Below are 17,259 nucleotides of genomic sequence, written 5' to 3'. Positions count from 1 at the left end.
ACAATGTATAAAGCCAAAGTACATTCAAAATCACGCAAACTATATCTCGCTCCTTCAGTAATATTTTTGATGACCCAGCTAAAGGTCACACGCTCAATTTCACCACCCTGATGTGTATGGGACCTACATCCTGCTTCCTAAAGACTGTAGCAAATGAATTACATTGGGTTTGCATAATTACTTCAGAGGAGGGTGGGAGAGACTGGATAAAAGTGAGCGAATAAGACCTGAAGGTTGGAGAAGTGTCAGGTAAGAGCAGAGACAGAGGAAGAGACAAATTGGAGAAACAAAAGTGGAGACAAGCTGGACCTTCCCAAAACCTAGGTAGGCCCCGCGATCATGTACATAAATTTGATGTTGTTGTTATCAATATTAATAGTATTGTTAGTAGTACAGTAATAGTAGTAGTAATAGCAGCAGTAGTAATAGTAGAAAAGGTAATAGTAGTAGTAGCAGTAGTAGCAGTAGTAGTAGTGGTAGTAGTAATAGTAGTAATAGTAGTAGTAGTAGTAGTAGTAATAGTAGTAGTAGTAAAATAAAAGGAAAAATACAGTATTATTTAACCATTATCTATAAAAACATAATCTATAAAAAAAGTGCTATCCAGTACAGCAGAAATAATGTATCCCAAGACTATGTAACTGTACTATTACCATAACAACACACATTTCCCTACAAATGCAATGGCACCATAGACTTACATACTGTGTGTATGTGTGTAATAGACAACATACAGCCTTGGTTGGATCTCATTGTCGGCGTGTTGAAGAATCACTGATGTGTTCTGCATGTTTCTCTTTTCCAGGATGAGGAAGACACTACTACTCTTTTTCACTCTCTCAGGTCAGACATGTTTGTGTGTGAAGGCTGTGTGTGTAAAAGAGTGAGATTGTGAGATAGCTCTGCATGTGTACATTTGTGAGCACGTTTCACCATGTAGCAGCTAATGTTTTTCTTCATAGAACATGATTTGTCTGTTATCAGGGCTGTCCAGCCTCTCTTCATGCCTCAGCAGAGAGTACCACTATGTGGCTCAGAAAATGCTCTGGACTGAAGCTCAGAGTCACTGCAGAGCGACGTTCACTGACCTGGCCACCATAGACAACCAAGAGGACAACGACAGGCTGCTGACAGCAGTGCAAACCCAAGCTGAACCTACTAAAAAGGCGTGGATAGGGCTTTATGATGACATGAGCAGATGGCAGTGGTCCTTGGGAAATGAAGACTACGACAACATCACAGAGTATAACTACTGGCAGCCGGGGGAGCCTAACTTCGCTGCCGCCAAGGAGAACTGCACTGTGATGGACGCACAGGGGTTTTGGCTGGACGTCCCATGTGACGAAGAGCATGGCGCAGTCTGCTATTACGGTGAGGTGCAGTTTTATTGTCTCATCATAATGTACGCGCTCATCTCCCCACCCAACCCAAGCTGCTTTGTTGGTGTGAAATACAAAAGTGCTTATTGCCGAGGCAAAGCATGTGACATTCACAACAATCAACCAGTCAGTTAAGGGACAGATCTATCTTGGGAAATATGGAACTTTTTTTTTTCCGTTGTTAATGCCCCTCCTGTCGGAAATTGTGACTAGTTAAGACCCGTTAAGACATATTTTCCTCCTCCTTCCAAGAACATGTTGCAGTTTTACATATGGGAAAAGGTTTTCCAAATTACCAAAGACAAGTTTCTTCTCTTACATACTCATAGTTATTACAGTGCACTCAATGCCTTTCCCTGACTGTGGTCTCAACACTTTGACTAGACATTGTACAATAGTAAGAGATATGTTGGAGCCATTCGGATTTGGCAAATGCATTTTTTTTGTTAAATCACTACCTTGATTTTCTCCCTGTTTCGTTGCAGATCGAGGCCCCGCCAAGTACATCTTGGTGACAGCTAAGATGACTTGGCAGCGGGCTCAGAGCTACTGCGAGGCCGACTACACAGACCTGGCCAGCGTGAGGAACATGACTGAGCATTACAACATCTCCACGCTGCTGTCAGGTGAGACCGATTACGCGTGGATCGGCCTCCACAGAAGGCCCTTCGCTTACTGGTCTGACGGCAGCACCTCCACCTTCACGAACTGGGAGAAGAAGCAGCCCGACAACCTCAGATCAGGTCTGCCGCAGTGCGTCTCGGTGGACATGACCGTGGCGAAATGGTACGATGCGCGCTGTGACAAGCCGAGCCACTTCTTCTGCGAAACAGTGACTTTTCCTCCGAGCACCACGGAGCCAGCGAGCACCACTGAGCCGCTGAGCACCATGGAGCCAGCGAGAGGCTCTCCTGCAGCTGGAAGTCGGCACAAAACCACGTTCAAGCTGAAGATCCGCTCGGAGGCCGATATGAGCGACCCTGCGGTCCAGCGTCAGGTTTTGCAGCAGGTACAGTAGGCTGCTGGAGAGGAAGGTTCGACACCATGTGGGGGTTTTGAAGCCCTATGCTGATGTTTTTGGAATGGAGCAGCTGATGAGTGATATTTTGTGGTGATATTCAACAAATTTGGCCATTTTTCATGCCAAAAATTCCCATCCAGTTCTCAGTCCAATTGGCCTCAGTCCAGTCTCTGGGTCACAGGTGAAGCTTACTCTAACTAATGTGATACATAAAGGTGAAAAATATCAACTGGAGTGATTCTCAGATTTGACAATTGTGGTTTGACCTATATGGGTTTTTGAAGGCTGATATTTTTCAGATTGAAGCTGCCAATAGCTGATAATTTGTGCATTTTCATAAAAAAAAAAAATCCAAAAATTGTAAGCATTCAGTGTTTCCCCCAGATTTCTGTTCTTCTCTCTTTTCAAACATTTAGACCATGAGAAACTAAAACTTTGAAAACCAGGATGAAAATAATATGAAAACGTATTAATGTACACTTGTGTGGATTCTGATCAAAATGTCACATAAGAAACAATTCAGGTTAAAGGTTTCCCATAGACAACCATAGACAGATGTGAATGTCCTGGTTCTTTCCTCTGTAGCTGCATGCTAAGCTGGAGAAGCACGGATTGCCAGACTTCAAACTCCGCTGGGTTCAGACAGACGGGCACACCTTTCATAAGGAGCAGAAGAGGGAGAAACAAGGAGGTATTTCCTATCTCTTTTGTCTAAATAGAAGAGATATGTTAAATTAATGAAGGAATTACACTGTATATGACTTATTTTTCTGTCTTTTTTAGGGTAAGGTGGCTGAACTTGCCCTTATGCAGAGGACAACAAGGTGTTGCAAGGTAACACTCCTCTATGGAAATAAAATGTCACTGTAAGACTAATGCTAACTGCTATTGCTGTGTAGTGTTTTAACTTTCTGACTAAATTTCACTAGAGATCTTATACATCACCAATGGAAATAAATGGGGTTTGTCTGTTGGCAGTTGAAACGAAAAAGAAGTTTTGAGACAATATGATGCTTTGTGTTACTGGCAACTTTAATGAAATGTATGACCTTATTTTTCATTAAATTTTACATTTATTATCAAAGGATGCTTGCGTTTGTATGTTGGCAGGGGAAAAAATCGTGCTGAAAATACATTTTCTGTGTTTATGACTTCGGAGTATGCAGATTGAAAGTGAGATATGAAATATGAAAATGTTTTTCTTTCTTTATTTAATATTTAAATGTTTTATGGGATGCTAATTGGGTCCTTTGAAATTTCATTTGTTCAAACCTTTAATGCTTTGTATTTACCTGCGTTTTTTCTGGCTTTGTAATTCATAATCCAATTAATGATCATCATCATAGGTCACAATTAGCTTTCACAATGAATGGCAAACATTGTGTCTTATCTTATTTTGTGGCATAAGGCCTATTTTCTGTACATTTCTGAACATTTAATAAAGCTTCCAAATTGCAGTAAGACACAGTTTTTTCTTGTTTTTTTCAACACACACAATGAGATGATGTTGTTCTTTGCTTCTGGCAGAGTGGGAATCCATGAGAATTATTCATGTTTGTCTTTATCTGCAGCGTGACTAAGAGGCTACCTTGACCTTGTAGACAAAGAATAAAAGTTCTCAATGTGTCCAGAGACATTACTCTCACCATCCTTCCAATATATCTGATCCTGATGAGTGCCTGCTTTAGCTCTGCTGTAGCCTGAGCACATAGAGAGTGAATGTACTGTACAAAACAAAAGGAAAAGACTGTATTTTGCATTTCCCACCATCATACAGTAGGTATATCATGTCAATTAGTCATGATTCAGTCATAGTTTTGACTTAACTAAAACCAGTGTAGTTATTAAGATGTCCATGACTGAAAGTGAAGTAGGTGTTGTGATATTTTTTTTAATGTTTTTTTTTAACATCTGTCTACTGTTGGAAAGCTGTATTGCTGGTGGGGGGTATGATGTTCCTCCACAGAGAGCACACTGCAAAAAAATGTCAATATTTGAAGTTATTTATTCTCAAATCTTAAAATACAGTGAAAATGTAAAAAATCTAAAATAATCTACCAGTAGAGGTGAGATGAATCCACTTGTTTCCACTGATTCCAGACTTTTGCACCTGTTTTAAGGAAACTGATAGTCTAGGACTCAATACTAGCTTAAGTGACTTGTTAAGATGGATGCTTTTTGCAGTGCAGTGCACAGCAGCTGATCAGGCCCACGGTATAAAAGTCCTCTCTGACATTGTGTAGAGGTTTCTGCCAGCACAACAATTCCTGCCATCTATAATTAGTGGAGCCGTCCCAAAAGGAGAGTGGATGCAGTCGGGCAAGCTTCTTCATATGTGTGTGTGTGGTGCGTGTGTGTGTATGTGAAAAAGAGGGAGAAAGGGTGAAAAGAGAAAATTAACAGTTAATAGACAGAGTAGCAAAACTGACATTTATTGATTTAAAATGTCAGGAATAGTTCTTATCCTACAACTAACTAAACAATATAGTGTTGCAAAACAACATTTATTTGCATGAAAAAGTTATTTTTACACTGCATTTAATTATATTACTTATATATGTATCATGTGGTAACTGAAGATCTGGCCCCAGTAAGTTTGGACCTAAAATGGAAAAGTCCCCACCTTCCTTCAACACCTCAGGAAGCCAAGAACACCCACCACATCCTGATTATATGTCACCAGTCTCCATGGTGACCCCAGAGCCATCTGGAGCACAATATGAGGCATCTCACACACACACACACACACACACACACACACGCCGGCGTGCACAAACATATGCACACACAGGCAATAATCTCTCTGTGTCATAATTGGATTCCCTGGTAATAATCATTTCTTGTATTAAACTCGGAAAAACTCCTGGGAACAGACTGCAGCTTGTGTTACTCATTACCAGCACTGTCTCCGTCAAAGTTCGTTCTGTGTGTGTGTGTGTGTGTGTGTGTTTATGATAATGCACAAGTGTATGTGCATGCATAATTGCATGAGTCACCGCAGTCATAGAGCATTGAAGCTGGCAGTCACTCAAAGAAGTCCAACCCCGCCCCCCCAACCCCCCACCCCCGCCCTCGCCCCCCCCGCCTGCTGCTGCTGTACCTGTAGGCAACAGACCCAGCGCACAGGCAGACAAACTGAGAGAAATAAAGAGTAGCAGTGCGATCATAATTCAACTGTGCTATCAGCCGGTGCGAGACCATCTCTGGCAACACCCTAAATGAGTTCCTCCGTCCCCCCGGCAAGATGGAGCACCGCTGATAATGCAGAGCCTGCAGGCTTTCGGCTTTCTAGTTTACACTGGTGCTAAATCACAGTTTGTCTCCAGCACTTCTGTCGGCTACAGCTTCAATAGGACGATGAACTGGAAACAAAGGGAAAGCAATAATATGTGTGTGTGTGTGTGTGTGTGTGTGTGTGTGTGAGTGGCAGGGCTCACAAAATTTTACTCATTTTATGTCGGATTTATAATGCAAAAGCTCTCTCACATAAACTTACATTTTATTTTTTTTTACATTTTAGGTATTTAGTTGTTGCACTTTGCCAGTGATTGTGATAGTGCGGCAGTGTGTAAGTTTGTGAGCTCATACGTGTGTGTGTGTGCGTGTGGGAGTATGTGCATAAAACAGTTCTTTGCTGTAGCTTTACCTATAATTGTGTAATTGTAAAAGGGATTGAATTGTATTTTTTACATCTTTGGCATTCCGTTTTTAAAGTGTAGTGAAGTGTTTTTATGAGTGTTTTGAGCAGATATAAAACTCCATTGCAAAATGTCCAATAAGACTTCTCCCATAATGCCTTATTGCAGAGGAAAAAAAGCGTCCTATGCGACTTGGTTTGTCTCATAACTCAATTAACTCCCTCCTTTCAGAAGCGGTAGCTGTAGAAACAACTGATCTGTTTTCATCCTCTTCCAATAAGTTATTCAAACAAAAGCATTTAATGGAACCAGTAATGGATTCCAGTTGACACCAGCTCAATCACCATTAGATATAAGCTGTTCTCCAGCCCCCTCTCTGTTTCATTTGTGTTCCATAATGTATGTTTAATGACAGTGTTTAATTGTCAGTCAGACTTGCTATTGTCATTTTCAGCTATTTGCTATTGAGGCTGATTATGACTTTAATTGAATATTGGCTGAACACACATGCTCATTAGTGGGTTGAGTTAATGAGGTGCAAATCAGAAAGTAACTTTGCCAAAAGTCAGTTGGCAGCAATTAGCGTCAGCCTGAGGAAAGGAGTATTGGGCTGCGAGGAGCATGGCTAAATCAATTCAGTATGTGGCTCTTGTTTGGGTGAATGCTAAGAGTAACCAGTGGTGATGGTGAAAGACAAAAAACTGCACATACAATAGAGTACAGTACAGTGATAATACTGCAGGGTTTGGGGTTTGATTCTCACTGGGCAGCCTCACCTGAACTCAGTTTATCCATTTTTTTATTTGCTGAATGCACTTTACCCACTTTTTTAGGCTGCTGCAAATGTTTAGGACCTAAATTCATAATATAGTTTATAGTAAGTAGTGTCAGACTGATGCAAGTTTTATGAAGACAGTGTTTTGTAAAGGAAAAAAAAAATCAAAGTTGTTGATCTTTGATTATATTAGTGGTTGTTTGCCATCTGATGATCACTGACAGGAGTTCACATTTTTAAACACCCACTATATGTATGTGAAACATGTATGTGTGCATGTTGTCATAAGGCATTTTGGATAAAAACATCCATAAAGTGGCATATAATGTGTTAAAAGGATGATGATTAGGCTTTATGCACCTTCTCACTCTCTCTTTCTCACACATACACAAAGATTAAACCTGCTCTTTTTGTACGGAGCAATTATTTTTTAACATATTTAGCGGCTGCTGTGTTGATTGCCAAACATTAGCAGTGCTGCAATTAAGTTTCATTTCATCTTACTTCACGCAATTATATCTAATGAGAGCTATTTGGAGCCGCCACTCTACTCAGCCAGCACTTAAAAAGCTACTGTGTCATGATCTGGGAGAAGAGGTGTGAAACTCTGAACTCCCTTTGATGAAGCATGGCAATCCGTCTCAAATCTGCCTTTCACTGGCAGGGTGATGGAAAAAATGTTTTGAATTGAAGCATGAGAGAAGGAGGACTTCCAAAAGAACTGTTAATTCATTTTTATCTATTAATGCCTCTGGTAGGTGAATGAACATGATTAAATATTGCACACAGGATGTTAAGGTGAAGCACCAGTGGAAGCAACACACGTAAATAGGGGGGGGGGGGAAATCCTTTCATCCAGTCAGAATGAAACTTTATATGTTGTATATGGGCACAAATATTATGACTTTTATTTATTTTGTTATTAACATATTCAAATTTGCTAATATTTAAGAGAATCGGGAATAAGCAAACTTCCAGTTAGTTGATCATTTGTAAAAAAATTAGTTTTGTGATTGTTTACAAAATACTATGTTCATCCATCAATCGTCCCCAAACTGCAGCAGACGACAACTGTCCAATCTGAAATCTAAAATTTTGCCTTCAAAATAGAAATTAGCAGCGATGTTTGTTAAGAATCAGTATGTCAAATTCAGTGGCCATATCTATAAGTAAAAAAAAAGTGTTTTGCATACAGGGAATATTATGTCATTGTAAGAAAATGGCTAATAAAGGTGATTTTGAGCTCAGTGTACTAGTACTGAAGCAAAATATTAGAATATGCCAAACTTGACCAATCCAGCCAAAATCATAATTTTTACCTGTGGTGCCTCACTTTAATTTGTGCAGATTCTACTCTTCCCTCTCTGCATTCTCCGGTCCAAGTCGACTTCGATGCTTGGCCATGATCATCACTGAAATTATGCATGAATGTGGAGGATACGGTACAATTTGTTGTGTCACTGTCTTCCCCTCACCAAGAGAAAACAAATGTGTTATCCAGTAGAGAATTATTGGAGAATCCTCACTCATATCGCAGGTGGGTATAACACTATGCATGGATACAGAACACACACTGTCACTGCTCTAGTGGATTGGTGGATTGGCATTTCATTACCTCAGCCAATGGAGTTGGACGGGGATTATGTTTTCCATCTGTTTGCCTGTCTGTTAGCAGGATAACTCAAAGTGTTATGAATGCTTTTCTACAAAACTTTGTGGAAAGTTTGGTCATGGGGCAAGGAAGAACTCATTAACCTTTCACACTGATTGGTCAAAGGGGGGCGTGGTGATGGGCGTGGCTTCCCATAAAAAGGCATAGAACTTCTGAACGGATTCACATAGTTGAGTGCCATCTAGTTTACCTTCGTAATGCTACTTTGAAGATGTATGTGCACTCTCATTTTTACACATTTTACACATAGTCTGAATACATTTTGTCTTTCTCCCATTTTCAGATAAGCTTATCATATATGACACAGAATCATCTGTCTATAAAGGACAAGCTGACCTGAGTCCCACTGCTCTAACTGCTTTCCAAAGAGGCCATCAGTGCATTTTGTAATCTGACCCCCTGCTGGCTAAGAGCCTGAACTACAGCTGCTTTATGATATGAAACAAGATGTGCTTTTCTTCCCTGATTACCCAAGATACCAAAGTGCTGGAGGGGAGAGTCTGATGGCAGACAGAAAGAGGGAAGGGAAGCAGGTAGGAGAGGACGAAGAAGAAGAAGTGTGTGTGTGTGTGCGTGTCTGTGTCTGTGTATGTGTGTCTCTGTGTGTGTTTGTGTGCTGTTGCAGGTGACTTGTGACAGTTGCAGGCTGATCAAGACATGTATGTGTGTGTATTTGAGTGCATGCATGCATGTGTTTGAGTGTGTGTGTATGTGTGTTTATGTCTGTGCACACACACCCAGTCCTCCCATTGCACAGCGCAGCCGTTGTTGTGAATAAGTAATGGTTCCAGCTGGAGTCCCATAGCTGTTACCCTTTTGATGCCATGCTGCCAAATATAGCGAGAGTGTACAGGAGCAGAGAGAAGAGGATTATTATATAAGCACTGACCTCTGCTGCTGGACAGTCTCCATGTGTTATATGTACCATATGAACTGGGGCTCAACCCTTATATAAGGCTGATATCGGCCTTTTATTAAAAATCAGATATTGTCCAGCAAGTGACGTCCACCTCTGATATGATGGATATGATGCAGCCTGTTGTATATTTACTGTATAATTGAACAATACTATACTGGTTGTCTATGGGAAGCCCTTAACCTGAACTAATTCTAATTAAACATTTTTATCTCACTCAAGAATGCTTGAATATGTATCTATGTATTTATGTATTATCATTACCATTATCATTATTATTATTACCATGGCGTTTCCATCCTTCCAAGAATAAAACACAGGGCAAAAAACACTGAATACTTGTCATTTTTTGTAATATTTTGTCATATTTAAAGATATTTTAAGCTACTGAATAGCGGCTATTGGCATTTTGAACCCCTTTAAAGTCCATGGAGAGGTAATTCCATGGCTGTCTTATATGGGGGATGAGGGGATGAGGTGTGTGTGCGTGTGTGTGTGTGTGCGCATGTGTATGTGTGTGTGTGAAACTACAATGGGTGAGGAGTTGCTCCAAAACCAAGTACAGGCCAGAAAGTGATTTCTGAAAGCCAGACAAATCAGCACCTGGCCAAGTAATGGTTGAGTCATTTGTATTGATCAACAATACTATCCACCCCTGCAGATATATTATGGTCATTCTGTGCTATGGGGCGGTACAAATCTTACTCAGCAGGACTTTTAATATGCAGAACTTACAGATCGATGCACTTCTCAGTTGCTACACCATCACGGCTAATGAGGAAAACACCCAGATGGAGGTTGGGTGAACAGCAGGGTCATTAGACTGTAGTCTAGTGAGTCGGAGGAAGAGGAATAGTGAGGAAAGAGAAGGTGAGAGGTGTGTGTGAGTGTGTGTGTGTGTGTGAGGGGGAGAGTGTATGGAGCTTTACTGGATATGAGGATCCATTCTACAGAGGAGCAGAGGAGTGGAGAAAGAGAACGATTTTTACTGTCCTCAATCCAGCCAGGATGGTAAATGTGTTCCCATTCCCCCCTAATGAGAGCACACTGGCAATAATGTAAAAGCCCGGGGCTAAGAGGGAGAGAGACAGAGAGAGAGAGAGAAAGAGAGAGAGAGATGGGGGAGTGTGTGTGTGAGAGTGTGTGTGTGTGTCTTGGGGGAATCAGTGGTGGGTTGTAGATTGGAAAACAGGTCTGTGTAGTGAACAGATTAGAAAATTGGGTTCTCCTTTGCTCAAGATGTTGCTCATTGTCAGCCTACAGAGAGAGAGAGGTAGAGAGACATAGAGAGAGAGAAAGAGAGGGGGAGAGAGAGAGAGAGAGAGAGAGAGAGAGACGACGATGGCAGAATCCCATTCATCAAAAGCTCTGTGAAACGTCATGGGACACGTCTGAATCTCGGCGGCACCAGGATAGTTCCTTTAAAAATCCTGTATTTTGCACAACATTGACAAAAAACAGAACAGGAAAAGGCACTGATAGAGACACTGGATTCATGTGTGACAGACAGAGACGGCGACACACACACACACACACACACACACACACACACACACACACACTGGGTCTGATACTGAAGTGTGCTGTCAGCATCAGTACCGCAGTTATTCATCAAAGCCTTCCCTCCCCCTGGTTTCTCCCCTCGTCTTTTCTGCTCCTCTTCGCTCCACCTCTTGTTCACTCACTCCCACGTATGTGACTGTGGAGGAGCTGAGGTAGATGTGTGTGTGTGTGTGTTTTGGATGTGTGTGTGTGTGTGTATGAAAAGCCATGGATTAGAGGAATAAGGGGCAGAGAGAGAGAATACAAAATGACTAACTCAAGCGGCAAAGCACTTAATCCACGATTTGGGTGCAAATGCGTAATCCAATAAGATTACAGGTGAGAGAGCAGGTTCACCTTGGCCGTAGTTAGATATAGATTCATAACTCTATGTAACTGACTTGAATAAAGGCTGTATGGGGGATTGTGTATTCTATGTGAGGTTAAAATGATGTTGAGATCAGTATAAGAATAGTTCTTAGTGTGATTCAAGGACCACCAGGGATCCTTGAGGAGTCTCCCAGAAAAAGCAAATGAGGAATAGTTTCATTTCACGATAATTTAATTTGCAAAAATGATTCCCATTAGAGAATATATAATGACTATTCTAATCATAGGCTCTCAGCACTATCATCTCCCCACGTGTAGACAATCTACAATCCATCCATCCATTTTCCATACCTGCTCATTCCCTTCACGAGAGGGGGTGGGGGGGTGGGGGGGGGGGGTGCTGGAGCCTATCCCAGCATGCATTGGGCAGAAGGCAGGGACAGACCAAGACCCTAGACAGGTGGTCAGTCCATCACAGGGCAAACAGATAGACAGACACACACAATCTGATCAAATGGGGGTCTATGATAAGAAGACATTTGACATGGGGGACACAGACCGAAACACACACACACACACACACACACACGCTTGAAAAATGTCATATATCTCATCGGGACTGATAAAATAGAGAACCAGTGCTCATCATGAGCCAGTTAACAGTTTAGCTTCCCTTCACATTCTAGATGGATTGAACTGAAAGTGACTTTAACACTGTCATACAGGGACACACACACACACACACACACTCACACTAAAACATATACATGCCTGAAATGTTATGCCAAAGCTTGCATGCACGTGTGTGTGTGTGTGTGTGTGTATGTGGGCGTGTAGATAGCAACGTCCCTTTCCTGTTAGGTAACGGAGGGTTTGCACCCTCAGCACTGGGCACCTGTACATGTCCTTGTAGGAAGAGAGACAGACAGAGAGAGAGAGAGAGAGAGGGGGTTGCTAAGAAAAGACGCTGACGTCAGAACAACAACCATTTACCTCTCTCTCTCTCCACCACACACACTTTCTATGTCTCTCTCCCCGTCTCACCGTCTTTTCCCTCCTTCTGTCCCTCCTTGCGAGGAGGACAATCGCTCCGCCTGATGCCAACACCACTTAAGGAAATACACTCCCTCCATCCCTGCATCCCTCTGTCCTCCCACCGGGGACACAGGTGCAGCACTACACTGTAAAAAAATGTCCATCATAGGAGAATACACCTAGCTTTTGGGTATAAGTGATGAGAACATAGACACTGATCTCTCCCTCTGACATTGTCAACTGTACCTTAGACTTTCCACACATCACCAGCACTATCAGGCTTACAAGGCTCAGCAAAACCTTTAATTTGTTATCTCAAGATAAGGAGATAATTAAATTGCAATCCCGAGATAACAGGATAAAAATAATATGAGCAACCATGTCCGCTCTCAGCTTCCGTACCGCACTGGGCCATGTTGTCTGCTTTGTAAAATTTGCAACATCTGGGTTGCTGCATCTGGTGAAAGGCCCTAATAAATCAAAATATCAAGCAGAAATGTAGGTGTATTAACCAGGTTATGCTTACTATTACTACTAGTTACTTATGACGTTACTCCAATTAAGACAGATAAAGATCAGATAAAGGCATTTACATGACAATTTCAACAGTATAACATGCAATAATAGTATTGCATGCATGTAACTCAGCATCCTTTGATTCAACAAAATTCTTGAAACAAGTATATTGGTGATTATTAGTGATTTTTTTCACATCATTAAACATAAATCTGATTTAGAGACAATATTAAACTCAATGACTTGATGGATATTATTTTGCAGTGTAAACTGTGCTGCCTGCTCACCTACAGTAATGTAATGTGGGGGGACGAGAGAGGTGAGTAACTTTAGGCTATTGTGATGAGCCTAAAGATGAGCTTGCACTGTCAAGGAGAAAAGGGCGAGAGAGAGGGAGAGAGAGAGAGAGAGAGACAGAGAGAGAGCTGAACCAAATATTCATGAATGAGAGCAAATCCGATGATGTCAGCTCTTTGGCGGAGCAGTTTTTGGGATCGCTGCATACGTGGGTGTGTGCACGTGTGTGTGTGTGTGCGTGTGTGTGAGTGTGACATTGCGGAGGAGGTCCCTTACTGCCTATAGGCCGAGTTGAATGGGTTCAGTTTGGCATCAGGGAGATTTCAGTAATGGACTGAAACTCTTTATTATGCCTCCATCACACGCTTCACACTCTTTCTTTCACCAACTTCATTTCCCTCCCTCCACTACTTCCAGCATCATTCCCTCTACTTGTCCTTACACTCTCTCTGGAGAGCTGAGAGCCGTGCCGCTCTCTCTCTCTCTCTCTCTCCGTCTCTCTCTCTCTATTATTCACTTTTTTTCACTCACTTTTTTCTGTCCAATTTCTACTATAATTTGTCACCTCATTTCACCCGTGATCCTCCTTCATCCTCATTTGCATGACTCGACCATAAATTCTTCTCCCTATAACACACACACACGGACACACACATGGACCCACACACGCACACACACAAACATACATGGTAATTAAAATGGTCCGGGGGCAGTTTGGGGTTAGCAGGGAGAGGAGGCGAGGAAAAAGTGAATGATAACGCTACTTCAAAGCGACTGCAAACTTCCTCATTCCCCAGCGACTTCAGATGGATTAAGGCCACTTCAGGCCTGTTTGTCCCCCATCAGCTCCCCTTAAGCTCCAGACGCAGCACAGCAGGCTCTGTAGGTCAGCTGTAATGTTCCCTGTGACACTCCATACCATTAACACTCTTATCAGAAAGAGCCCATACAGTAGGCTACAATAAGGCCTCTTTAAACTCACTATTGAGTACCACAGACACACTACAGTCCTTATAGGAATATTGTAGGAATAATAGTGATTTTTCATTATAGATTAAGTTCACTGTGACACAGTAAACTGTCTTTAGCCCTAACTTCTACTCCAAAGCAGAGTTGTTGCTTGAGAAGAGTCAGTTCAGTTAACCTTAACAAACTGTTGGTTTGTGGCTTTGTTAGCCAGTAGTTAACTAGCCAGCAGGCTAATTTAGTTAAGTAGCCAATGTTAATATGGGACTAGCCACTATTAAAGGTCCCATATTGTGGAAAACAGGATTCCCCTTGCCTCTTTGATTATAAAGGAGTTGGATGGTCTATCTAAACATGGTGGAAGTATCAAAACGCACGGTCGCCAAATAAATCCACACAATCCATATTAGAAAAGCGAGCCTCTAAACGAGCCGTTTGGACTTCTGTAACTTTGTGGCGTCACAAAGGTCCGCGCATTATCATTTCTGTAAGAAATAACAGACTAACAACGTGTTTTTTTCAAAGCGGTTGAGCGGTTGTCATTGTTTATTACCGGAGAGTTTTCCCTACCTGTAGCTGCCGGGCTGCGGTGTCTCACGTTTCACTCTTGAAACGGTTAGCCAATCAGAACAGATGGGTTGTAAATATTAATGAGCCTTAAAGACACAGCGACAGAAACAGCCTGTTCTTGGTAAGGCTCAGAGAGATGCTGGAAAAAATGTGTAAAAATGGATTGAGAGTGTTTTTGGTACATGACACCACACACACAGCTTTGAATGGACCTCAAGACAAAAAATGAAACACTGTAAAGTGAAGAATATGGAACCTTTAACATCTACTAGATACTGTATGTTAGCTAGTGTGCAAATTAGATACAACAAAATGGTGATAGCTAACACTAGCTAGCTAGCAAACTGACATTATCTAAACGCAAGATTTATCATATGTATCGTGGCAAAACCATATATAGGCCTATTGATGAGATGACCAAGTTGTACATTTTGAAATGCAAACTACCTGAAAGCCCTCTATAATAATACCATATAAGATAAAAAAATATATATATTTACATATATATATGTGGACGCACAGTCACTAAACTCACTGCTGTGTACCACAGACACACTATAGGAACATTATAGGACTATCACAGTGATGCTATGTGATGTAGGCTACAGTAGGCACATGTGTGTTTGTGCAGAGGTCAAACAACAATCTTCCTCAATTCAGTAGTCTTTTAACTCATCTCTTTTATTCCCTGACACAGTAAAACTCTCGCTGTACCTGCATACAATTTCCTATATCACTGCTCTTATGCACACCAAACACATTAACCTATGAAGGAGTTTCTCCAAAATATATAAATCTCGTTTTGAATCACAACGCCATGGACCGTGAAAATAACAGATGAGGTCCACAAAATGCGAAAAGGGGAAAGTCGTCTTTGCATGCCGGAACTGCTGAAACCTGAGGTTTGCTGAGGAGATTTCACTCATTTGAACCTGCGCTGAGTGATAAAACTGTCAGTAGCAGAGAGAAGAGATATGACTGTTGTTGGCCAAGGCGAACAAGATCATTCTCATAACCTTCAGCTAAAGAGAGAGAGGAGGAAAGAGAGTTAAAGACAGAGAGAGTAGCACATCCTGCCTCCCTGTCCCCATCTCTCCTCTCCTCATTGAAATGAAAGAGACATTAAGTGGCTTCTGTAGGGAATGCTAATCGTCTATTGATCTGTGTAATCTATGTCTCTTGTCCCAGGGCTCTTGTTCCAGGGCCCCTAGTTACGTGTGAACAGTGAATGCTATTCAGTGACACATAGGGGCCCCTGTTTCCTGCTTATAGACCAGATATCGGACCCCTATTCCCTGCGTATAGACCAGATAATGGGGTCACAATTCCATGCTTATAGACCTGATATATCCTACATCCTGATTTCTGATTAGTTGGTTGGACAGGATAACTTATGTCACTTGTGTCACTTGTACAGTGCGGTTGTCACAGCCTGTTAGACCTGACCTGAGAGATTAGCAAAAAAACAAAAACAAAAAATATCACCATCATTTGCAAAGCGCTTGCTGCTTAATGCTGCACTCTGGGGGTCCAATGGAGCTTTCAGTGTCCTTCCACTGTGCTGCCATCCTGTATCCACTCAGCCAGGATTCATAGACTTTGAATGTAGGCAGTCACAACTAAGTGATATAAGAAGTATTTGAAAAACAAGGTATACAGTTAGTTCATACTTAGGTCATGTATGTATATAGTTAGTTCATAATAGTTCATAATTAGCTCATGTATGTATATAGGTTATACACAGTAGTCTGACATTTAAACAAGGAAAACAGCCTAGACTGCAGTAAAGCACACTGTGATATGAATAAAAAGTTGCCCACCCCAAATCTCTGATTGCTCCCCCAATTGCTTTAATTTGGAGTCTGTTTGTCTTCTGATTTCACTTTAAATTACTTTAGTTCTCCCCACCACCCACACACACATTTTTGTTTTATTGAATCTTGTGCCATTTTAGGCAGTATTTTAGCCTGCGCCAGACACAATTTATCCAGCAGAGAGTGGTTGAGAGAGTGGTTTTCATACTGATTGTGAATGCGCTTTACAAATTTCCAGCAGGTTCTCTTCCCTAGGTCACAGTCCTGGACCACAGAGAGAAATGAATTGAAAGTAAATCTTGGTCATTTTATGTCAGATTTCCCCTTCAATACCCAGTTTCATAAATACCGTACTTTGATCAAATTGGCCAATACTCTAGTCTAGACTAGACTAGCACTATCATATATTTGAGAAGGATAATTTCACAGCAAAAATGATATGATTACCTATAGGAATATTCTAACCATAGCAGAGAGAAATACCAAGTATGAAAGTCATAATAAGCTCACTATTTAGCATCATAGACACACTTTAAGCCCTATTGAGAATATATAAAGTGATGTTTTGTTAGGGGAAGAGCAATCATTGATGATGTCTTGCCACAGGTGAGAAAGGGAGAGAGAGAGAGAGAGAGAGAGAGAGAGAGAGAGAGAGAGAGAGAGAGAGAGAGAGAGAGAGAGAGAGAGAGCGAGCAACAATACTGAAGGAAGAATAATAACACTGTAGATAGCTAATCTGTTCTTATTGTTACTGCTCTATAGTGAATGACATTAATTTTGTCACCTGC

General features: G+C 41.5%; 1 protein-coding gene across 1 annotated transcript; it reads left to right on the top strand.

The window, feature by feature from the left end:
- The first annotated feature begins 259 nt into the window (after positions 1-259).
- On the top strand, positions 260-9,121 carry LOC139649989 (putative C-type lectin domain family 20 member A). The gene is made up of 6 exons (XM_071526511.1): positions 260-324; positions 806-843; positions 985-1,371; positions 1,865-2,388; positions 2,986-3,091; positions 9,111-9,121. Exons 2-6 carry the CDS (start codon positions 807-809, stop codon positions 9,119-9,121), a joined length of 1,065 nt encoding a protein of 354 aa, XP_071382612.1. The 5' UTR covers positions 260-324; position 806.
- Positions 9,122-17,259: the final 8,138 nt, after the last annotated feature.

Source organism: Centroberyx affinis, unplaced genomic scaffold (genome assembly GCF_046629955.1).
Source record: "Centroberyx affinis isolate AG114_WGS23_722 - 3 ecotype Tasmania unplaced genomic scaffold, CSIRO-AGI_Caff_v1 ptg001421l_1, whole genome shotgun sequence".
NCBI classification, from domain to species: domain Eukaryota; kingdom Metazoa; phylum Chordata; class Actinopteri; order Beryciformes; family Berycidae; genus Centroberyx; species Centroberyx affinis.
The sequence above is the reverse complement of the archived record's forward strand: the minus strand, read 5'-3'. Positions and strand labels throughout refer to the sequence as shown.

Coding starts and splice junctions, on each gene's coding strand:
- LOC139649989 (XM_071526511.1), top strand. CDS start 807: ATGAGGAAGACACTACTACTCTTTTTCACTCTCTCAG. Junction 844..984: donor ACTCTTTTTCACTCTCTCAG/GTCAGACATGTT, acceptor GTCTGTTATCAG/GGCTGTCCAGCCTCTCTTCA. Junction 1,372..1,864: donor TGGCGCAGTCTGCTATTACG/GTGAGGTGCAGT, acceptor GTTTCGTTGCAG/ATCGAGGCCCCGCCAAGTAC.